This window comes from Phaenicophaeus curvirostris, chromosome 6, assembly GCF_032191515.1.
Source record: "Phaenicophaeus curvirostris isolate KB17595 chromosome 6, BPBGC_Pcur_1.0, whole genome shotgun sequence".
Taxonomy (NCBI): Eukaryota; Metazoa; Chordata; class Aves; order Cuculiformes; family Cuculidae; genus Phaenicophaeus; species Phaenicophaeus curvirostris.
In genome coordinates, this window is record NC_091397.1 from 112,324 (window position 1) to 135,198 (window position 22,875).

Below are 22,875 nucleotides of genomic sequence, written 5' to 3' on the forward strand. Positions count from 1 at the left end.
CAGCCAGCCAGGACGCTGCACAAACGCACCCACAGAACATGCCAGTTCATGTTGAAGCTTGCTTTTCCTCACTCCCCTGTTTCATTTCTGCCTCTGTCTTTTCCACACAGGGCTCCTCTACAAGTCACGTCCGTAGGAGACAGGAAGAAGAGTTCCAGTCCCAGGAAACAGGAGGGAAGAAGGGAGCAACGATCTCCAGCAGCAAGCTCATGGCACCAAAGTGAGATGGTCTGCCTCTCTGGGAAGTCAAGCAGATCTTCTGGAAGGCCAAGCAGAGCGTTACTCCAACAGATACAGATCAGTTTGTCCTGAGAGGAGATCAGGGACTGTGCATCTCCTGAAAACAGAGCCAAAGGGCAGCTTACGACAGAGAGGACCTCCTGCATGGAGGCTGGTGATTCTGGGGCACCAGAGACAGCCATCAGCCACCAGACAGCACCAGGGCACGGAACCTGTCCAGGGATAGAGTGCCAAGAATCACAGAACCATGGAATGGTTTGGGTGGGAAGGTACCTCAAAGCCCATCCAGTTCCAATCCTCTGCCATGGGCAGGGACACCTCCCACTGCATCAGGTTGCTCAAAGTCCCATCCAACCTGGCCTCGAACCCCTCCAGGGATGGGGCAAGAACAGGACTGTCCTCTCTATGGGACAACGCCAGGCCAAGCGGAGAGATCCCAGACAGGGGCTGTTGTCTCCCTAGGGAAACCTGATCCCTGCCGAGGGGCTCGCAGGTAAATGAGCACGGTGATTCCCCTCTTTGCGGGCATTTCCAACTCACTAGGTGCCTGCAAGACACCAGAGGCCGGCGATGCAGGGGGACGTGCTGGGGGGGCAGCGGGGATGCTGCTCCGGGAGGGAATCACCGGGAGAACGGGATGACCAGCGGGGATATTGCACCGGTAGGAAGATGCGGGGAGAGCAGCGGGATGCTCCCGAAGCTGGAGCTCCAGCAGCCACAGCTCCCGGGGCAGCATTCCCGCAGCCAAAGCCCCCGTAGTCACAGCTCCCACGTCCAGAGCCCATACAGCCAGAGCCCCCGCAGCCAGAGCCCCCGCAGCCCCCGCAGCCAGAGCCCTCGCAGACTGGAGCCCCCGCAGACTGGAGCCCCCGCAGCCGCAGCCCCGAGGCTGCAGCTCCCGGAGCTCCCGCAGACCGAGGTCCCCGCAGCCGCAGCTCCTGCAGCCGGAGCTCCCGCAGACCCCGCAGCCCCCGAGGCTGCAGCTCCCGGAGCTCCCGCAGACCCCGCAACTCCTTCATCCACAGCCCCCGCAGCCGGAGACTCTGCAGACCGGAGCTCCCGCAGCCAAACCCCGCGCAGCCGAAGCTTCCGCAGCTCCCGCAGCCGCAGCTCCCCGTGCAGCCTTCCCGCAGCCGCAGCCCCCGCAGCCTCCGGAGCTCCCGCAGCCCCCGCAGCCCCCGGAGCCGCGGCAGCGCCAGGGCAGGGTCCGCCCGGGGCGCTCCACTCACCGTCCCGTCCGCGCCGCCCCGGGGCCGCCGTCCCCCCGCCGGGCGCCTGCGCGGAGCCGGGGCCGCCCCCCCCGCCCCCGACAGCGCCGCCCGCGCCCCGTACCGCAGCCCCTCGCCCCGCGGCGGCTCCCGCAGCCCTCGCGCCGGAGCCCCCCGCAGCCCCCAAACACCCCCCCCGTGTCAGACACCGCCCCCCCAGCAGCCCCTCAGCAGCCCCCCAGGTCAGAGCCCCCCCCCATGCCAGAGACACCCACCTCCAGCCCCCACCCCGACACAGCTCCCCTGCTATCGCAGCCCCCCTGCCACCGCAGCCCCCCCCCCTCACACGGGCCCCCCCATCAGAGACCCTCCATCCAACACAGCTCCCCCCCCGCACTGTCACGGCCCCCGCAGCCAGAGCCCTCCTGCCCAAAACAGTCCCCTCTGCTGCCAGAGGCCCTTGGCCACAACAGCCCCCCCCCCGGTACCATGCCAAGTGTGATGGGAAATATAAGGAAAATTACTTGGAGAATATCCCGAAGGACAAATGAGCCACCAACGTGCCCTCACAGCCCAGAAACTACCCGCGCCCTGGGCTGCATCCAGAGCAGTGGGACCAGCACAACCAGGGAGGGGATTCTGCCCCTCTGCTCCTCTCTGGTGAGACCCACCTGGACCCCGTGTCCAGCTCTGGAGTCCTCAGCTCAAGAAGGACATGGAGCTGTTCGAGTGAGTTCAGAGGAGGCCGCAGAGATGATGTGAGGGCTGAAGCACCTCTGGTCCTGAGGACAGTCTGAGAGTTGGGGTTGTGCAGCCCGGGTATGAGAAGGCTGCAGGGAGACCTTAGAGCAGCTTCCAGTACAGAAAGGGGCTCTGGGAAATCTGGGGAGGGGCTTTTGATCGGGGAGTGCAGGGACAGGATGAGGGGGAATGGTTTTGAGCTGAATGAGGGGAGGTTGAGATGACATCTCGGGGAGAAGTGTTTTCTTGTGAGGGTGGGGAGGCCCTGGCCCAGGTTGCCCAGAGCAGGGGTGGCTGCCCCATCCCTGGAGGGGTTCAAGGCCAGGTTGGATGGGGCTTGGAGCCCCTGATCCAGTGGGAGGTGTCCCTGCCCATGGCAGGGGTTTGGATCTGGATGGGTTTGAAATTCCTTCTGACCTAAACCATTCCAGGATTCTATGGTATTAAACCCTTCACTGAACTCTGCACTCAATGAGCTGCTCTGACTCAGCTTCAAGGAGGGAAGACAGATGTCGCCAATGGTCCCTTCCAACCCAAACCATTCCAGGATTCTATGATTTGATTTTAAATGATACCTTACATCATCTGAGTGTCTTTCCTACTGGGATTGTGACGGATCAGCACCTCCTAGTGCAAAGCCATCACTCATATCATGAACAAGTTTCCCTTTAGCTTCTTGTTCTTTCTCTTGGAAGGTTTGCTTAGCAACAACGATGCATTCCAGCACAACATTCACCAGGGATCTGATGGCTCCCCACATAAATGCAATCAAGGCATCTCTCACTTTTTAAAGAAACAGATCTGCGGTTTCTACCCAATTTGAAGCAAAATTCCAGACTCTGAATGCTTCTACTGAAGCTTTTCTATTCTTTCACCATCTCTGTTGATGCTGATACCAGACGTCCACCTCATACTCATGAGGTCAGCAAATCCATCTTGTCCCTTAACCAGTGCTGACACAGCCAGGAATGGGGCTGGTTGCACGCACTGGCTCATCAAACTGGGATTCACAACTTCATACCAGGGCCTTGGCCTTTGATTCCTAGGAGCCTGGCTGGGAACAGCAGCTGGAAAGCTGGAAGCTGTGCAGTAAGATCATTGGGGTTCTGATGGAGAACAAGTCAAACGGAAGCCAGCAGCATTCCCTCGGAGCAGAGGTGGCCAGCAGGGCAGCCTCAGGATGACCGGTGCCAGCAGGTCAAGGGCAGCAATCCCTCTCTTCCACACAGCGCTGCCAGACACAGCGGGAACACTGTGCCTGGCTCTGGGCTTTCCTGGACACAACAGGCACAGACATCCTGGAGCAGGCCCAGTGAAGGGCTGTGAAGACTGCTAATAATTGGAGCATCTGTCCGAACCGATGAGGCTGTGAGAGCTGGGGATGGCTCGGTCTGGAAACAACAGGTTCAACGTGGCTCCTACCCACACATCTGAGTGGATGGGAAGCATAAGGAAGATGGAAAGAGATGGGTAGTAGTGTCCAAGGGTGCGACAAGAGGCAATGGGCTCCTTTCCGGGAGCTGCAGAGAGCGATGAGGTCTCCCCTCAGCCTCCTCTTCTCCAGTCTGAACAGCCCCAGGGCCCTCAGATGCTCCCAGAACCCCTTTCCAGACCCTTTCCTAGCTCTGTTCCTTTCCCTGGATGCACTCCAGCCCCTCAAGGTCCTTCTTGGAGTGAGGGGCCCAAAACTGAACCCAGGATTTGAGGTGTGGCCTCACCAGTGCAGAGTCCAGGGTGATAATCCCTGCCCTACTCCTGCTGTTCAACCTGCTTTCCAGGAACTGTAGACAGTGATGAGGTTCCCTCAGCCTCCTCTTCTCCAGGCTAAACAACTGTAAGTTGCTCCTTATAAGCTCACGAGTAACCACATGGATCTGCCTGGAAATAAACCTTTATTTATTTAAAAAACAAACAACACCCCACTCCCCAGAAACAGCCTCTCTGTAGCCCGTGCCTGTGCCCCAGGGCAGGGCTGGGAAAACCTCCCTCCTCCCTCTCACGCACAGCAAGGCCAGGAAGTGGACGGAAAGTGCCAAGTGTTAAGGTGCTGAGCAGCTCGCGGCGTTCCCAGTCTCTCACGTGCTGTTGGCCTGCTCCTGCTCAAAGAGGGCCATGGCTAAATGGGAGCGGGAGGCAAGGCCCTCCAGGTTGCTGAGCACGCAGCGGTGGTAGAGCTCCTCACTGAGCCGCGGGTTGCAGCTCCGCAGGGCGTATTTCTGCACCAGCCCTGGCTCCACAGCCCGAAAGAGGTGCAGCCCGGAGTAGTGCAGGAAGACATCAAACACCTCCATGCTTTCCAGCACGTCGTCCTGGTCCAGGATATCAGCTGCCAGCTTGGTACGAGCTGTCATGTAGTCGGAGTTGTAAAAGCAGGCCTCGGCAAAGGAATGCCTGTCAAAATGCCCATCCCTCAGGAAGTCAGTGCCAGAGGAAGCTGTCTGCTCACCACGGTACACCAGGGCAGGATTGAACTCCTGGAAATGCACGGGGAAGAAGACCTGCCAGTTGCTGATTGCGTTCATGCGGCAGCGGTTCAGAAATTCCATGTTGATCTCTGTCCAGACACTGGCCAGGAAGAACAGCGTGTCCACCGGGTGCTTCTTGGAGACGATATCCATGAGTTTCACCTGTGATGGCACCTCAGTTTTCACGCTGATCCAGGGGATTTTAACTTCCGCGTAACGCTTCTCCAGTTCCCCTACCATAGCTTTGACTCCAGCAAAGACGTCCACCTGGCTGACGCGCTGGGCATCATAGGGGTGGTAGATTAAGAGCAAAGTCAGCAAGGCATTGTCGTGTGTGTCCAGTGCATTCATGGCAAACATATCCAGGAAGTTGGCCACGAAATCCAGGTCCTGGACTGTCAAGGGAAGCACTAATTGCACCCGCGTGGCCTCTGTCACGTACGGCATGGGAATGATTTCCACCTTACTTAGGGGCCGCACCAGGCTCACGCGTTTGGCCAGGATGTGGCTGTGGCCCTTCTGTGTCACCGCTTCCAGCAGCAGGTCCAGTGTGTATTCCATGCCCCGCGTGGGGTCAAAGCGCCGGTAGCCATTCAGGAGCTGCCGCTTGCTGAAGCGGAGCAGTGGCTGGTAGCGACTGTTGAGCTGCTCCAGCGCTGACTCGATGATCTCACCCACATCTGCTTTGCTGGCTCCTGAGAGCTCGCACTTTGGGGAGCCATCAGGGCAGGAGAAGAGGTGCTGCTCTGTGAAGTAGTCCCAGCTGATGACCTCAAAACGGGACTTGGGAAGGAACGGGGCGTTGATGCCCACAGGCCATGTCAAGCCAGCCTCGCCCGCAGGGGTCAGTGATGTCAGGTTCCGGATCTGCATCTGTGCAAAGAGAAAACGCTCGCTGCTTCCAACCACCTTCCCAAAAGGACCCAGCCCATCTCCCACTTCTCCACAGGATCGCACCAGCGACTCTGGATAACATGGTGCTGGGAGAAGCAGGACTACATACCGGTCTGGCTGACACTCACCTCTGAGCAGGAGCAATTGAGAGGGGGATGTGGGGAAATGGCAGGGGAAAGTGCATTGAGTGGAGGGATTTTGCAGGTGTCCCTCAGGACGCACCTGGAGGTCCTGGATCTCCCGGTAGGCCCTGTCCAGCTGGATCCTGCTGAAGCGCTTGTGCAGCCGGTACATCAGGGTCACGTCGGACACAGGGTGCACAGCCAGAGCTGCCTGGAATTCCTCCTCCTCTTCCTTCTCTGGCTCCGTGTTTTTGGCTAGTTCATAGGTGCGATAATGCTGGCCCTGAGGAAGACAGAAGCCAGAGGGAACCTGGGGTCACAGAAAAGCTCTCCCTTAGCTGGGACAGGCCTCTGCCCTGCTTCCTATGCTGACTGCAGCACCCAGAGGTGGAAATACAAGAGTTTTCAGACTACACGTCTGCTTGATTCCTGGTACCAGTGCGCCCTTTATCCAACCTCCAAAAACCTGCAGATCTGCATCTGCCAGTGGGCTGAAAATCAAACACTGTCTGGGCTGAAAATCACAGAATCAGGGGAACTTTTAGGTTGGAAAAGGCCTTTGAGACCATCGAGTCCAACCATAAAACAAACACTGCCACATCCCTAAGGGTTTTAAATCCATCCGGGGATAGGGACTTCATCATTGCCCCTTTCATGAAGGAATATTTCCTAATATCCAATCTAAATCTCCCCAGCACAACTTGAGGCTGTTTCCTTTTGTCCTATCACTTGCTACTTCACAGAATCACAAAATCCTGAAATAGTTTGGGGTGGAAGGGACCTCAAAGCCCATCCAGTTCCAAAGCCATGCCACAGGCAGGGACACCTCCCACTGGATCATGTTGCTCCAAGCCCCATCCAAACTGGCCTTGAACCCCTCTGGGGATGGGGCAGCCACCACTGCACTGGGCAGCCTGGGCCAGGGCCTCCCCGTCCTCACAAGAAAACATTTCTCTCTCTCATTCTCCCCTCTTTCAGCTCAAAACCATTCCCCATGTCCTATCGCTGCACTCCCTGATCAAGAGCCCCTCCCCAGTTTTCCTGGAGCCCCTTTCCAAACTGGAAGGTGCTCTAAGTTCAATCTGCAGCTTTCTCTTACACAGACTGAACAACCCCAACTCTCTCAGCCTGTCCTTGTACAGGAGGTGTTACAGCCCTGGGATCATCTCCATGGCCTCCTCTGGCCTCACTCCAACAGATCCATGTCCTTCCTGTGCTGAGGACTTGGGAGAAGAGACCAACATCCACCTCACTACATCCTCCTTTCCAGGGCCGCAAATCAAATGCACCCCACGCTCTCCCACAGCTCCTGGCTGCGATTCCTGGCCTCTCACAAGCACTGCCACACCACATAGCCCTCTTCTCCTCCAAAACTAGCAACAAAGCTCCCAGAACAGCCCCTATGGCACGCAGCAGGGATGCAGCAGGAACATGGGTCCTGCCAGGCTTAGCCCACATCAGGAAGGCAGTACCTGGAGCTGGGAAACACATGTGATGCCAAGGAAATCGATGATGCAGCGCCCCAGCCACTCGTCTGGCCGTACGCTGAGGATCTCATTGCGGCAGCTGTCCAGGTGCGGACGGAGCTTCAGCAGCAGGCTGCGGGACAGCAGGTATCCGAAGCCACCGTGGCAGTAGCGAGCCTGTTCGTCTCCTGCGATGAACTCCTCAGCTCGCCCCAGGTAGACGTCCTGGTTGATGCTAAGGTGCGTGACCAGCGCCCGGATCTGCTCTGCCTGGGCGTAGGTGTCATCCTGCATGACATAGAACCAGTCATAGTCGGGGCCGAAGTGCTGGTGGATATAGCGCACAGTCTCGTACATCAGCCAGGTGGGACGCTCGTCCCCATGGGCCACCAGCGCCATCCCGGGCGGCAACTTGGTGCTCCGCAGCCCCGTGAAGTACAGCAGCCTCGGGAAGTGGTGGGCCACTGTCTTGTTCACTGCCACTGCCAGCGTGTTCAGCGTTGCCCTGGAGGTCAGCACAGCCACAAAGAGCCGCTCGTGGAATCCCAGCTCTGTCTGGATGTAGCGGGTTCTGGAAAGGAAGGACAGGAAAGAAACTGAAGAGTTGGAATGTATCCAGAGAAGGGAATGGAGCTGGGGAAGCATCTCGAGCTCAGGGGTTCTGGGAGCATCTGAGAGCCCTGGGGCTGTTTAGCTTGAAGGAGAAGAGGCTGAGGGGAGACCTCATGGCTCTACACAGCTCCTGGAAAGGAGGTTGGAGCCCAGTGAGGGTCAGGGTCTGCTCCCAAGGAACAAGGGATGGGATGGAGGGAAATGGCCTGAAGTTGTGCCAGGGAAGGTTTAGCCTGGATATAGGGAAATATTCCTTCACAGAAAGGGTTGCCCATCACTGGCAGAGGCTTCCCAGGGCAGTGGTGTAGTCTCCATCCTTGGAAGGGTTTAAGAACATGTAAAGGTGGCACCTTGGGACAGGGTTCAGTCAGCATAGTGAGACTGGGCTGACATTTGGACTGGATGAGGTTGTAGGGCTTTCCTAACCTCAATGATTCCATGGTTCTGTAATACACCCGCATGACAAACAGCTGGATGATAAAAACCAAAGGATCACAGAAACCTGGATAAGGCTTTATGTGCTGGAGTCTCCATGTGATGAAACAGTTAAGCCTAAGAGCAGAGCTGTAGGAGATGTCGTGGAGAATCCTAGGATGGTTTGGGCAGGAAGGGACTTCAAAGCCCATCCAGTTCCACCCCTGCCATGGGCAGCAACACCTCCCACTGGATCAGGTTGCTCAAAGCCCCATCCAACCCGGCCCTGAACACCTCCAGGGATGGGGCATTCATGACTTCTCTGGGCAACCTGGACCAGAGCCTCCCCACCCTCACAGCAAAACATTTCTTCCTAAGATCTCATCTCAATCTCCCCTCTTTTGGCTCAAAGCCACTCCCCTTTATTCTATCTCTGCACTCCTTGATCAGAACCCCCTTCCCAGCTTTCCTGGAGCCCCTTTCCGTACTGGAAGCTGCTAAGCAACTCCAACTCTCCCAGCCTGCTCATGTATGTGAGGTGCTCCAGCCCTCGGGTCATCTCCATTCACCCAATAGTGAAAATCTTATCTTGTAAAAATGCTCACTTCCTTCAGGGTAAGCAACAGCCTCTCGTCATTTATCCAAGCTAGGAAACTGCACCAGCGTAGAGAACGAAAACACAGAGCCAACTGTTTGAAACTTACACACGGATTTGCACAATCACGGAATTGCTGATGTTAGAAAAGGCCTTTAAGATCATTGAGTCCAACCATAAACCCAACACTGACAACTCCACCACTGAACTGTGTCGCCGAGTGTCACAGTGGCTTTTAAACCACTCCAGGGCTGGAGATTCCACCACTGCCCTGGGCAGCTTCTGCCAGGGCCTGACAACCCTTCCTAAGGAATATTTGCTAGTTTTCATGATAACAAATAGCCTGGTTAAAACACCTTTGAAGCGAAGGTGGACACATTCTATCAGACAAGAAGAGTAAAAGAAATAACCCCAATCTTCCCGGGGGGTTTTGCTGCTTTTTGTTTAAATTAACTTCTCAGGTGTGCCTCTTGTGTCTGCGGGGCCCAGTTTGAGATGCAACCTCGCGCTGGTACAGCACGAAGCCTTTTGAGTGGCGCTTCCACACGCCACCCTTCCACACGCCACCTTCCACCCGAGCTGGCAGCCGCGGCGCCCCGGACCTCTCCCATGTTCCCTGGGGAAAGCCCGGGCGCGGGGCAGCTTTACCTGAGCACCTTCTTGTGGGTTTTGCTGGGGTCCCTATAGTAGGGGACGATCCTGGGCCGGAACTCCTCGCGGCCCGGGCCCAGCCCCCCTACCACGGCCTCGGGGGCCCCGCTCCGCCCCGCCGCGGCCCCGCACGGCTCCTCGGCGCCGCCGTGGCTCCAGGAGGCGCGGAGCAGGCTGAGGCTGCAGCCGAGCGAGAGCCCCAGCAGCAGCGGCAGCGCGGGCCGCAGCGCGGCCAGCACCGGGGCCAGGCGCATGGCGGGGCCGCTACGCTCTGGCCGGGCCCGCGGGGCCGGGGAGGGGCATGGCGGAGCGGGCCGTTCGGGACAGTAGGCGCGGTCAGCGACCCCGGGGCTCCCTCTGCGGCCCCAGGGCTTGGTCACCGGCCGTCGGGGCGGCCCGGAGCTCGGTGCTGGGGTCGCGGGGGCAGAGAGCAGCTCCCGCCCGGCCCCGCTCCCGCCGCTGCCACCTCAGCCACAGCATCGCCACCCCGCGCGCTTCCGCTTCCACTCCCCGCACAGCGCTCTATGGTTCCGCCCCCGCCTGCTGCCGCTCTACGCCGCCGGCGCCGCCTCCTCTATGGTACCTGGGCTGAGTCCAGTGGGATGAGGTTTCACAAGGCCAAATGCCGGGTCCTGCACTTGGGGCACAACAACCCTATGCAGTGCTACAGACTAGAAGTCTGGCTGGAAAGTGCCTGGAGGAGAGGGACCTGGGGGTGTTGGTTGACAGCGACTGAACATGAGCCAGCAGTGGCCCAGGTGGCCAAGAAGGCCAATGGCATCTTGGCTTGGATCAGAAACGGCGTGGCCAGCAGGTCCGGAGAGGTTATTCTCCTTCCATACTTGGCCCTGGGGAGACCGCTCCTCGAATCCTGTGTTCAGTTCTGGGCCCCTCACCACAAGAAGGATGTTGAGGCTCTGGAGCGAGTCCAGAGAAGAGCAACGAAGCTGGTGAGGGGGCTGGAGAACAGGCCTTATGAGGAACGGCTGAGAGAGCTGGGAGTGTTTAGCCTGGAGAAGAGGAGGCTGAGGGGAGACCTCACTGCTCTCTCCAACTCCCTGAGAGGAGGTTGTGGAGAGGAGGGAGCTGAGCTCTTCTCCCAGGTGACAGGGGACAGGACGAGAGGGAATGGCCTCAAGCTGCACCAGGGGAGGGTCAGGCTGGACATTAGGAAAAAATCTTTCCCGGAAAGGGTGCGTGGTCCCTGTTGGAGGCTGCCCAGGGAGCTGGGGTTTTGTCCCCTTCCCTGGAGGGGTTTAAGGGCCGGGTGGCCGAGGTGCTGAGGGACATGGGTTAGTGACTGATGGGAACGGTTGGACTCGATGATCCCGTGGGTCTTTCCAACCTGGTGATCCTGTGATTCTGTGACGGGGGCGAAGGGGGCACGCGGCGCGGTGCACGCCGGGCGGCGGCGCGCGGCGCGTGACGTAAATGTCGCTGCGTGACGCCACACGCTCCGATTAGCCGCTGCCCCCGAGGTGCGCGCGGCGCGCGGCGCGGTGCATGCCGGGAGGCGCGCGGTCGATGACGTCGCGCGCTGCCGTTGGCCGCCGGGCTCGCGGTGGGCGGGGCGCGCGCACGCGGTAGCGGCGGCCCCGGGGCGGCAGGAGGGCAGCGGCGGCGGCCGGGGGGCCGGGGCAGCGGGGGCAGGGTAGGCAGCGTAGGGAGCGGCTCCTGGTCGAGCCCGGCGCCATCGCGTGCTCCGGGGCGGCCCAGCACAGCCCGGCGCGGCCTAACGGTGCCTCTCGCCCCGGCGGAGCCCCGTAGCGCCCGGCGCCATGCCCTCCGACCTGGCCAAGAAGAAGGCGGCCAAGAAGAAGGAGGCGGCCAAGGCCCGGCAGCGGCCGCGGCGGGCGGCCGAGGAGAATGGCGACGCCGGGACGGAGCCGCAGGAGGCGCGGCCGCCAGAGCCCAACGGGACGGCGGCGCCAGGTGAGCGGCGGCACCGGGGCCGCAGCGGCGGTGGGGAACTGCCCTGTCCGCGGGGGAGCAGACGGAGCGTGGGGGTCCGTGCCGCCGGTACCTGTCCTCGTCCTCGCGGGCGGCTCCGCCCGGGGCTCGGCGCTGCCGGTACCGGTCCCTGTGGGCGGCTCGGTGCTGCCGGTGCTGTTACCGGTTTGAGTACCCAGGCGGGTACAGCGCGGGGCTCTGTGTTGCCGGTATCGGTCCTAGGCGGCTCTGGTGCCGTCGGTGTGGGTCCCTGTTGGCAGCTCAGAGTGTGAACACATCCTTATCCCCAGGCAGGCTCGGGTCAGTGGTCCCGGTCCCCAGGCAGGCTCAGCCTGAACCTCGGTGCTGCTGCCAGTTTCTAGTGGGAAGGGAGATTGTTTTTGCCTGAGCCGTGCTGAAAAGGGTTCATAGTGGGACTGGTGGGTAGTTGCCCACAAGCCATGCCAGGAAGAGTTACCTATTCCTGGTGGAACAGCCAGTTGGTTCCCTGTGAACCGTGCCGAAAAGGGCTCCCAGTTCCCAACAGGACAAGCAGCCGGTTCCCTGTGAACCGTGCCAGTGGTGGCTTATTCCGTAGGACAGACACCACCCCAATCCCACAGTGCTCGGTGGGGTTCATGGTTCCTTCCCTCCACAGGAACTGGGTTTGAACAGTTCCGGCCTACACGGCCAGGGCTACTCCTGCCGCTTGCTCCTTCCCGGTACTAGGTGGGTGTGCGAGAGCTCGGAGCCTGGCTGTGCATGGGAGAGACACGGACAGTGGAGCAACACCTGTCCGAGCGGGAGCAGGCCGGGAGAGCCACCGGGAGAGCTTGGTGCTTGCCGAGCACATGGGTTGTTACTGGGACCAGCCCTGGTCCTGGTCTCTGTGGGCAACTCGGCCCGGGGCTCAGTGCCTGAGCGTGTCCCCGAGTGTGTCCCCAGGTCAGCGCCGCTCTTTGCATAGCGTGTTCCTATTGGTGGTGGGCGGAGCAGCATTAGAATCCCCGGGGACGGGGACGACGGAAGAGCCGGGCAGGCTGCGGTGTTCGGTCCCTGCGGAGCGATTCCAGGCTACGGGAATTGCAGTGCCTCATCGGGAATCATACTGCCTCGTTCCTCTGGTTGTATCCCCTGCATAACCGGCGCTGCCTGCGCTCCCAGAGGGGCCCTTGGGGGAATCCAGAGGAAGCCACGGAGATTATGCGAGGGCTGGAGCGCCTCCCGTGCGAGGACAGGCTGAGAAAGCTGGGGTTGTGCAGCCTGGAGAGGAGAAGGCTGCAGGGAGACCTTAGAGCAACTTCCACTGTGGAAAGGAGCTTCAGGAAATCTGGGGATGGGCATTTGATCAGGGCGTGCAGGAATAGGATGAGTGGGAGTGCTTTTGAGCTGAATGAGGGGAGGCTGAGATGAGATCTTAGGGAGAAATGTTTTCCTGTGGGGAAGCCCTGGTCCAGGTTGCCCAGAGAAGTGGTGATTGCCCCATCCCTGGAGGTGTTGAAGGCCAGGCTGGATGGGGCCTGGAGCCCCGTGATCCAGTGGGAGGTGTCCCTGCCCATGGCAGGGATTTGGAACTGGATGAGCTTTGAGGTCCTTTCCAAGCCAAACCACTCCATGTGGACATAGCAGCTTCCCAAAAAAGTAGTTGGGCCTATGCCAAATTTGCTGCTTCCTTCCTCCTCTCTGCTCTCCCTTCACGTATTTTCCAGCCAGCTGCTCCTCTGACCAGCCCTTTCCTTAAGCTTTATGAGTTCCCTTCCTAGCCCAGCCTTTCCTGCAGTGAGGGTTAATAGCTCCAGGCTTGCTGTTCTGGCTGCTCACATCTGTGAAGCTGGAGAGCCAGTGCCATCACATCCACCATGATTCCTGTGGAAATGGGGACATGGGAGTTGTTTTTGTGGCCCCATACAGTTTTCAGTGTGTCTGTAAATCCATAAGCCTTCTGATGTGTTCCTGCCTGCAGAGGTGGATGCTCTCACAAAGGAGCTGGAGGACTTTGAACTGAAGAAAGCTGCTGCCCGCGCTGTGACAGGAGTGCTGGCCTCCCACCCCAACAGCACCGATGTCCACATCATCAATCTCTCGCTCACCTTCCACGGCCAAGAGCTGCTGAGTGACACCAAACTGGAGCTCAACTCTGGCAGGCGCTACGGCTTGATTGGACTCAATGGGATTGGTAAGCCCCATGCAGTGACGTGGGCTTTTGGGAGCTCAGTGAGGATTCATGAGGGAATCAAGTGCTCCCTCTGTCAGTGTGGAGATGACTAAGCTGGGCAGGACTGTTGATCTACTGGTGGGCAGGAAGGCTCTGCAGAGGGATCTGAACAGGCTGGATCGATTGGCTGAGGCCAGCGGGATGAGGTTCAACAAGGTTCAGTGCTGGGTCCTGCACTTGGGTCACAACAACCCCATGCAGCATGCCAGGCTTGGGCTGGAAAGCTGCCTGATTGAGAAGGCCTTGGGGGTGCTGGTTGACAGCGACTGAACATGAGCCAGCAGTGGCCCAGGCGGCCAAGAAGGCCAACAGTACCCGGGCTTGGGTCAGCCATGATGTGGCCAGTAGGAGCAGGGCAGGGATTGTCCCCCTGGGCTCAGCAGTGGTGAGGCCGCACCTTGAATCCTGGGTTCAGTTCTGGGCCCTTCACTTCCAGAAAGATCTTGAGGGTTGGGAGCACATCCAGAGAAGGGAACGGAGCTGGAGAAAGGTCTGGAGTCCAGGAGTTCTGGGAGCATCTGAGAGCCCTGGGGCTGTTTAGGCTGGAGAAGAGGAGGCTGAGGGGAGACCTCATCGCTCTCTGCAGCTCCTGGAAAGAAGGTTGTGAACAAGGGAAGGGACAAGAGGAAGTGGCCTCAGGGGACTCTGTTGTGTTCCTAACTGTTCTGGCCTCTCAGGCGTGAAATTCCCAAAGGTTTTCTGGGGTTGGATGGGATTTGACTGCATCTCATCCTTTCCTCTGTTGATGTTGTATCTCACTGACTGCAAGGATTAACCGTGAACTGTCTGCACGCAGGCAAGTCCATGCTTTTGTCGGCTATCGGGAAACGGGAAGTGCCAATCCCAGAGCACATTGACATCTATCACCTGACCCGCGAGATGCCTCCCAGCGACAAGACCCCGCTACAGTGCGTGATGGAGGTGGACACAGAGAGGGCCATGCTGGAACGCGAGGCCGAACGTCTAGCTCATGAAGATGGTATAGCTCATCAGACTCCTTACCAACAGGGGAAATGTCCCCCCCTTCCCTCTTTATTTGGGTTCCTTAGCAGAGTTTTTAGGTGTTATGGTACCTATTTCCCCCAGCTGCCTTTTGCCAGTTGAAAACTCCTATGGGTCTACGCTTCTTTGGGTGGAATTATTCCATGCAGCTTCTTACAGAGCTTGGGAATGAAAGGGGCTGGAGAGTGGGAAAGTAGACAAACCATGAGCTTTCCTGGCTGTGTAGAGGTGCAGCTGAGAGACCTTTTGTGGTCGCAGTGCTAAGACAGCCTCTCTTTCAGCGGAATGTGAGAAACTCTTGGAGTTGTATGAACGTCTGGAGGAGCTGGATGCTGACAAGGCAGAAGCACGGGCCTCGCGTATCCTGCACGGCTTGGGGTTCACACCAGCCATGCAGAGGAAGAAGCTGAAGGACTTCAGTGGTGGCTGGCGCATGAGGGTGGCTCTTGCCAGGTGAGTGGTGTTCCATCTGCTGCCTCCTGGGGGAGTTCCTGTCTGCTTCTGACTGAACAGAACTACATAAGCAGCAATGAGAACTCAGAGCAGAGCTGAGAGGCTTTGGGTTGCCCCACGTTCACCCTGTGCTGCTGTCTCCCCTCTCCTTTCAGAGCCCTCTTCATCCGGCCCTTCATGCTGCTGTTGGATGAGCCCACAAACCACCTTGACCTGGACGCCTGCGTGTGGTTGGAGGAAGAGCTGAAAACGTAAGTGGGAAGGGGTTTGCTGCTTCCGTAGGTTTATGCTTTTCTGCTGGAGCACCTTGTGAGCATGTAAAAGTGTGCTGTATGAGTGGCCCTGTAGTTCTTGTGGCTACAAAACGTTATTGAATCACCAGTGGCACCTTGTGCCTCCTGCTGCATGTCTCTTGCGGCAAGAGCAATGAATTCAAGAAAAGCTCTCATCTCTCCCTCACTGACTCTCCTGGGTTGAAAACTGTTTGGATGGCCAAGCTCAGAGAGTGGTGGTAAATGGCTTTAACTCCAGCTGGAGGCCAGTTCCAAGTGGTGTCCCCAGGGCTCAGTGCTGGGTCCAGCCCTGTTCAATGTCTTTATCAATGACCTGGATGAAGGCATTGAGTGCACCCTTAGCAAGTTTGTGGATGACACTAAGCTGGGTGGAAGTGCTGATCTGCTGGAGGGTAGGGAGGCTCCAAAGGGATCTGAAGAGGCTGGACTGCTGGGCTGAGACCAATGGCATGAGGTTTAACAAGGCCAAATGCCGGGTCCTGCACTTGGGGCACAACAACCCTGAGCAGCTCCAGACTAGGAGAAGTCTGGCTGGAAAACTGCCTGGAGGAGAAGGACCTGGGTGTGTTGGTTGACAGCGACTGAACATGAGCCAGCAGTGTGCCCAGGTGGCCAAGAAGGCCAATGGCATCTTGGCTTGGATCAGAAACGGCGTGGCCAGCAGGTCCGGAGAGGTTATTCTCCTTCCATACTTGGCCCTGGGGAGACCGCTCCTTGAATCCTGGGTTCAGTTCTGGGCCCCTCACCACAAGAAGGATGTTGAGGCTCTGGAGCGAGTCCAGAGAAGAGCAACAAAGCTGGTGAAGGGGCTGGAGAACAAGGGTTAGGAGGAACAGCTGAGAGAGCTGGGGGTGTTTAGCCTTGAGAAGAGGAGGCTGAGGGGGGACCTTATTGCTCTCTACAACTACCTGAAAGGAGGTTGTGGAGAGGACGGTGCTGGCCTCTTCTCCCAGGTGACAGGACAAGAGGGAATGGCCTCAAGCTCCACCAGGGGAGGTTCAGGCTGGACATCAGAAAAAATTTTTTCACAGAAAGGGTCGTTGGGCACTGGCAGAGGCTGCCCAGGGTGGTGGTTGAGTCACCTTCCCTGGAGGGGTTTAAAAGATGGGTGGATGAGGTGCTGAGGGGCATGGTTTAGTGCTTGATAGGAATAGCTGGACACGATGATCTGGTGGGTATTCTCCAACCTAGTGATTCTTTTCCCAGCTCAATCTCTGACAACTTATGTGGTGCCACAGGTTCAAGCGGATCCTTGTGCTGATATCCCACTCCCAGGACTTCTTGAATGGTGTCTGCACCAACATCATCCACATGCACAATCGCAAGCTGAAGTACTACACGGTGAGTGAACGGTGCCTTGTGCAGCTGGCAGAAAGAGCGGAGTTGTTCTCCAGGCCGTGTCTGATGCTCTGCGATCTCTTCCTAGGGGAATTATGATCAGTATGTGAAGACTCGCTTGGAACTTGAAGAGAATCAAATGAAGCGATTCCACTGGGAGCAGGATCAGATTGCCCACATGAAGGTATCTGCCTGATTTGCATGACCATCTCTTCATCCTTGCAGGTGGGTTTCCCTGCCCCTCCTCAAACTCGTTGTCATGGGTTTCTTATCACTTTGCGTTTCGTTGCAGAATTACATTGCCCGATTTGGTCACGGTAGCGCAAAGCTGGCCAGGCAAGCTCAGAGCAAGGAGAAGACCCTTCAGAAAATGATGGCTTCGGGCTTGACAGAGAGAGTTGTGAATGATAAGGTAGGATCAGACATGGGATTGCAGCCAGAGATCAGTACAGGAATCGTGGGCTATGTAAGTGGAATGGTCTTTAGCTGACAGGAGGAATGGCTGGCACAGCTGGGACCAGGAATGATGCTCAAGGGTCAAAAATTATGGAATTATTTGGGTTGGAAGGAACCTCAAAGCCTATCCAGTTCCAACCCCCTCCTGTGGACAGGGACACCTTCAACTGGATCAGTTGCTCCAAGCCCGATCCAACCTGGCCTTGAACACCTCCAGGAACCTCCATGATCATAAAGAGCTTTTCCAGCCTAATCGGTTTTGCGATTCTGTGCATCCTTCCTGGTGCCAAGGAGGACTCTACAGAAGACAGTAGAATGCTGAAGAGTGGAAAGAGAAGGACTAACATTCCAGGGGAGAGAAGGAGGTTTGTCCTCTCAGTGAGGCTATTTTGCAGGCACAGGCATCAGAAAAGGATGTGTAAGTGTTGGAGAAGATGGAGGGGGATGTTCAGAGCAACTCCTACTCCTTTGAAGAGAGAGCATAAGCCTACATTTGCTTTGAGGAAGAAGAAACAGCGACTTACCCAACAGATGAGCTTGCAAACGACTCATCAGAATAAATGTTGAGTTGCTAGAGGGGCTCGTAAAAAAAGTCTGGTGCCTTGGTTTACAGATGATGTTTGTGGTGAGGCGAGGCGTGGTTGTACCAGAACAACTGGGTTTTCTCGTGCTCCAGGGATTCTAACAAGTGGATATTCTGTGTTAACAGACCTTGTCCTTCTATTTCCCGCCCTGTGGGAAAATCCCGCCTCCAGTCATCATGGTGCAGAACGTCAGCTTCAAATACTCCAAGGATGGGGTGAGTGTGTGCGTGGATCGTGTGGAATTGACTTGAATCCCTGCCTTCTTTGGGAGCGCGAGGCTTTTGTTTGCACTTTCTGCAGCTAATGGCTAGAGCATCGAGCTTCCCACTAGCTTGAGCATTGAGCTGTGGGATCATAACTCTGGATCTGCTTGAGGACAGGGAGGCTGCACAGGGGGATCTGGACAGGCTGGATCCAGGGAGGCTGTGCAGAGGGATTGGGACAGGCTGGATCCATGGGCTGAGACCAGCGGGCTGAGGTTCAACAAGACCAAGTGCAGGACTCTGCACTTGGAACAAAACAGCCCCGTTCATCCCTACAGGCTTGGGGAAGAGCAGCTGGAAAGCTGCCTGGCAGAGAAGGACCTGGGGGTGTTGGGTGACAGCAGCGGAGCATGAGCCAGCAGTGGCCCAGGTGGACAAGAAGGCCACCAGCATTCTGGCTTGGATCAGCCATGGTGTGGCCAGCAGGAGCAGGGCAGGGATCGTCCAGCTGGACTCGGTGCTGGTGAGGCCGCACCTTGAATCCTGGGTTCAGATCTGGTCCCTTCGCTCCAAGAAGGACCTCGAGGGGCTGGAGCATGTCTGGAGAAGGAAACTGAGCTGGGGAAGGATCTGGAGAACAAGGGTTCTGGGAACAGCTGAGGGTGCTGGGGCTGTTTAGCCTGAGGAAGAGGAGCCTGAGGGGAGGCTTTATCACTGTCTACAACTGCCTAAAGGGAGGCTGTAGTGAGGTGGGTACTGGTCTCTTTTCCCAAGTGATAGGGAACGGGATGAGAGGAACTGGCCTCAAGTTGCACCAGGGCGGGTTCAGATTGGGCATCAGGAAGCATCCATTCACCAAAAGGGCTTACAGGCACTGGCAGAGGCTCCTCAGGGAGGTGGTTGAGTCCCCATCCCTAGAGGGGTTTAAAAGATGGGTAGATGAGGTGCTTGGGGATGTGAGTTAGTAGTGGACAGGTAATGCTGAGTCTGCTGAGGACAGAGCGTTACAGATGCAGCACAGAGGTCCTGGGTAGTGGTGGAAAGGTGTAATGTGTCATGTTATTTGTGGTTTGCAGCCATGGATCTACAATAACCTGGAGTTTGGGATTGACCTGGACACCCGTGTAGCTCTCGTCGGACCCAATGGAGCCGGAAAGTCAACACTGCTGAAACTGCTCACGGGAGAGGTACGGTCTCCGCATTGTCTGCCCTGTTCTGGACCTTCATTCTTGGGGTAGATTCCACGAAGCTGCACATACTTGCCAGAGTGCCCAAGTCAGGCCTTGGAAATCCAAAGGTCTCACTGTGATATACAGCTCATATTATCCATTCAGGCTATGCCAGAGTGGAGATGGCTGGATTCTGCATTTTTTACATACAGCAAAAGGAGGTCTTTCCTGATGAAATGCTTTTGTCTTCCCTTTCCAGCTTCTGCCCACAGACGGGATGATCCGCAAGCACTCACATGTGAAGATCGGTCGATACCACCAGGTACTCCCTGCAGCAGCCCGTGGGGATGTGAAATGCTGAGGGAAAAGCTGTCAGAAAAGAGGAATCTTGCCCCTCTACTTCCAAGGCCCCTCCCATGCTGCCCTTCCATGGCTGGAGATGGGGAAGGAACAGTTCCCTTAGCGGAACAGCCTCTGGCAAATGTTCTTGCCCCAAAAAGTGGCTTGCCACTAGCCACTCCCTTTGTGGGAGAGGTGGTGGCCTTGTGTTCAGTGCAGGACAAGCCTGTGGTCCTGAGGCAGCGCTCCTGCCCAGAGGCTGTGCTGTGAAGGGGACCCAGCTGCTTTGCTGGTGCCAGAGGAGCACACAGGGGAAAGTGCTTTTGGCCACAATGTGGGTGGCCTGCAAAGCCTGATGTTGCTTTTTGCTCTCTGCCAGCACTTGCAAGAGCAGTTGGACTTGGATCTCTCCCCGCTGGAGTACATGATGAAGTGTTACCCGGAGATCAAGGAGAAGGAGGAGATGAGGAAAATCATTGGCAGATATGGTCTGACAGGGAAGCAGCAGGTAAGTGCGAGCTGTTGAGGTTTCTTTTTTCTCCTTAGGGAGGTGGAGCTGCTGCATTATCTGTCACTGTGCTGATGACTGATAGAGTGACACAGTGTGCAGAGTAGCACACCACAGAGTCGGAATGATTTTTCCATCTCTGCCTTGGAAATTGGAGAGAAAAAATGATAGGAACTTCTTCTGCGTTGTGGCAATACGTGGGTCAGAATGGGTGACCTCAGAATCTGGGTGGATAGGAGACAGGTTGTGGCACAGTGCTAAGCTCAAGCAAGTTTTAATTGTAATTCAAACTGGTTTGCTTATCAATTATTTTGAGGATGAACATCAGGTGGAAATGTTGGAATGCATTCTGATTTGGAAGTGGGAACCAAACAAGTGGTTGGGATCCCCAGGATGGCCAAGGTCTCAACATGACATGCTCCTGTGTGTCATATGTTACATGTATGATGGGAGTTGTCCTCATCATTGCTGTTCAACCCTGATTTTTCACGTTGTTCTTACCCATGTAAGAAGTGGGATCAGCAGGGTGAGGGAAGGGATTCTGCCTCACTCCTCAGCTCTGGTGAGACCTGACCTGGAGCCCTGCATCCAGTTCTGGAATCCTCAGCACAGGAAGGACATGGAGCTGTTGGAGCAACTTCAGAGGAAGCTATAGAGATGATGCGAGGCCTGGAGCATCTCCTATACAAGGATAGGCTTAGAGAGTTGGGGTTGTTCAGCCTGGGGAAGAGAAGGCTGCAGGGAGACCTTGGAGCAGCTTCCAGTAGAGAAAGGGGCTCCAGGAAAGCTGGGGAGGGGCTTTTGATCAGGGAGTGCAGGGATAGGATGAGAGGAATGGTTTTAAACTGAAAGAGGGGAGATTGAGATGAGATCTTAGAGAGAAATGTTTTCCTGTTTTGAGCCCCTGATCCAGTGGGAGGTGTCCCTGCCCATGGCAGGGGTAAAACTGGGTGGGCTTTGAGGTCCATTCCAGCCCAAACCATTCCAGGACTCCTTGTGTCACTCCAGAATTTGAGAGTAGTTCACTGGTTTTGTCAGGATGCAGTGAACTGTTTTCAGACCTCAATTAGCTCTGCCAGAGAACCTTTCACACCAGCTGGGTCTTGCTCTGGTCACTCACTCCTCAGCCCCTGAAAATTCCTGTTTCTGCTGTCAAGAGAAGCTTGGTTTTGGTGTAAAACTGACAGAACCTTGTCCTCTTGTGTCATGTAGCTGCTGGAAGCTCAGGGTGAGATGAGAATAGGTTGTGGTCCAGGTGGCAGCCCATGAGTTTCCCCATGGACCTGACAATGTGTCTGTGTTTGTCAGGTGAGCCCCATCAGGAACCTCTCCGATGGGCAGAAGTGCCGGGTGTGCTTCGCCTGGCTGGCCTGGCAGAACCCCCACATGCTGTTCTTGGATGAGCCGACCAACCACCTGGACATTGAGACAATAGATGCTCTGGCAGATGCAATCAATGAGTTCGAAGGAGGAATGATGCTTGTCAGCCACGACTTCAGACTCATCCAGCAGGTAAGGAAAGCAGTGAATTCTGTCAAGAGCATCTTTATAACACTTTACACAATTAAAACAAGGTGTTTTCGGCTCTTACTCATCCCAAAAAGATGTGTGAGTGGAAAAATCACTAGACAGATTGGCCGGCCAGGCTTATGTGGAACAATCATTGAAATATCCCAGAAAAACGTTGGATACTTAAAAGAAACAGCAACAAAACCCTGTAGAAGTAAATAATTAAGTTAAATGGAAATCAGACACTGAAGGCCTTTCCTGCAGTTTCTAAGCAATGCTGGAGTTAATTCCTCTTTTTTTCTCCTCCTATTCCTCCTCTTCCTCCTTCTGCTTCTGCACTTCCTCCTCCTCTTGCTCCTCTTCCTCCCTGTGTGTTGCACTCAGGTCGCACAGGAGATCTGGGTCTGTGAGAAGCAGACGATCACCAAATGGCAAGGTGACATCTTGGCCTACAAGGAACATCTCAAGTCGAAGCTGGTGGACGAGGATCCACAGCTCACCAAGAAGACCCACAATGTGTGAGCGCCAGTGCAGCAGGTCTGGTGCTCTCTGGAGACAGGCAGTAGCCAACGTGACTTGCCTGTCAGCTGCCTGGAGCAGGACTGTGCTGCTATCCCTGGCTGCGTTCTAGGATTGCTGCAATACTGCTTCCCCTTGACTCACCTCGCACCTCTGTATCTGGACAGATCTCTCCTCTCTTGATCTGGCTACGTCTGGGCTACTGTTTCCATACGTAGGTGATGTCCCACCTGAGCCAGGCCTTGGTATCTCGTGGCCTGGGGTCGTGGCAGCAGCAGCTAGGGTGTCTGAGCTGCAGTGATACAGAAGTGGAGACCCCAGCCCAGCTTCTCCCGCCTCGTCCTTCCCAATTTCTGCTTCAGTTTAGATACTTCACGTCAAACTCCTCTGGCCTTGGTTTGTTTTTAACTATTATTTAACAGTATAATTAACAGGTCTGCCTGAGAATCTATCAGTCAATAAAGAGGGAAGAACCGTCTTGTTCTGTGAGCTGTGCTCATTACTGGGGCCGGGGTCTGTGTGTATCACGGTTCAGCCCTGGCCTGGTTAATTTTGGCAGCTAAAACCGAGCAGTTGGGCTCCCAATTTCCTCACACCTGCACCCTCATGGAAAGTGAAATGAATGGAAGAGACTTGTAGGTTGGAAACTAAAACATCATTAATGAAATGATAATCATAATAGTAATAACAATAAATATATACAACATTGCATCCCAGCCCCACAACAAGTGTGTGATCACAGAGGCTGCAGAGCAGGCATGGGGAAGGGTCTGGGCCAGGAGGGAACTGGATTCAGGAATGCAGGGATCAGGGAGGTGAGATCTTAGTTGGATTCAGTCGTTTTACACTTGGAGGATCCCTGATCATTGTCTGCATCTTGTCCCTGCACTAGATGCTGACTCCTCTCCCAGGAGCTGTGAGGCAGTGGAGGCTCTGGGCAGATTCCCTGT

General features: G+C 56.3%; 2 protein-coding genes across 2 annotated transcripts; one reads left to right on the top strand and one right to left on the bottom strand.

Moving 5' to 3' along the window:
• Positions 1-4,062: 4,062 nt before the first annotated feature.
• Positions 4,063-9,850, bottom strand: CHPF2 (chondroitin polymerizing factor 2). The gene is made up of 4 exons (XM_069859094.1): positions 9,406-9,850; positions 7,143-7,707; positions 5,771-5,953; positions 4,063-5,527 (listed from the first exon to the last, which is right to left on the bottom strand). The coding sequence occupies exons 1-4, from the start codon at positions 9,660-9,662 to the stop codon at positions 4,265-4,267; spliced, it is 2,268 nt and encodes a 755-aa protein (XP_069715195.1). The 5' UTR covers positions 9,663-9,850; the 3' UTR covers positions 4,063-4,264.
• A 1,249-nt stretch (positions 9,851-11,099) lies between these two features.
• On the top strand, positions 11,100-22,403 carry ABCF2 (ATP binding cassette subfamily F member 2). The gene is made up of 14 exons (XM_069859093.1): positions 11,100-11,340; positions 13,301-13,513; positions 14,349-14,531; positions 14,836-15,007; positions 15,163-15,258; positions 16,539-16,641; positions 16,727-16,822; positions 16,931-17,050; positions 17,804-17,893; positions 18,958-19,068; positions 19,310-19,372; positions 19,769-19,897; positions 21,206-21,409; positions 21,791-22,403. The coding sequence occupies exons 1-14, from the start codon at positions 11,187-11,189 to the stop codon at positions 21,926-21,928; spliced, it is 1,872 nt and encodes a 623-aa protein (XP_069715194.1). The 5' UTR covers positions 11,100-11,186; the 3' UTR covers positions 21,929-22,403.
• Positions 22,404-22,875: the final 472 nt, after the last annotated feature.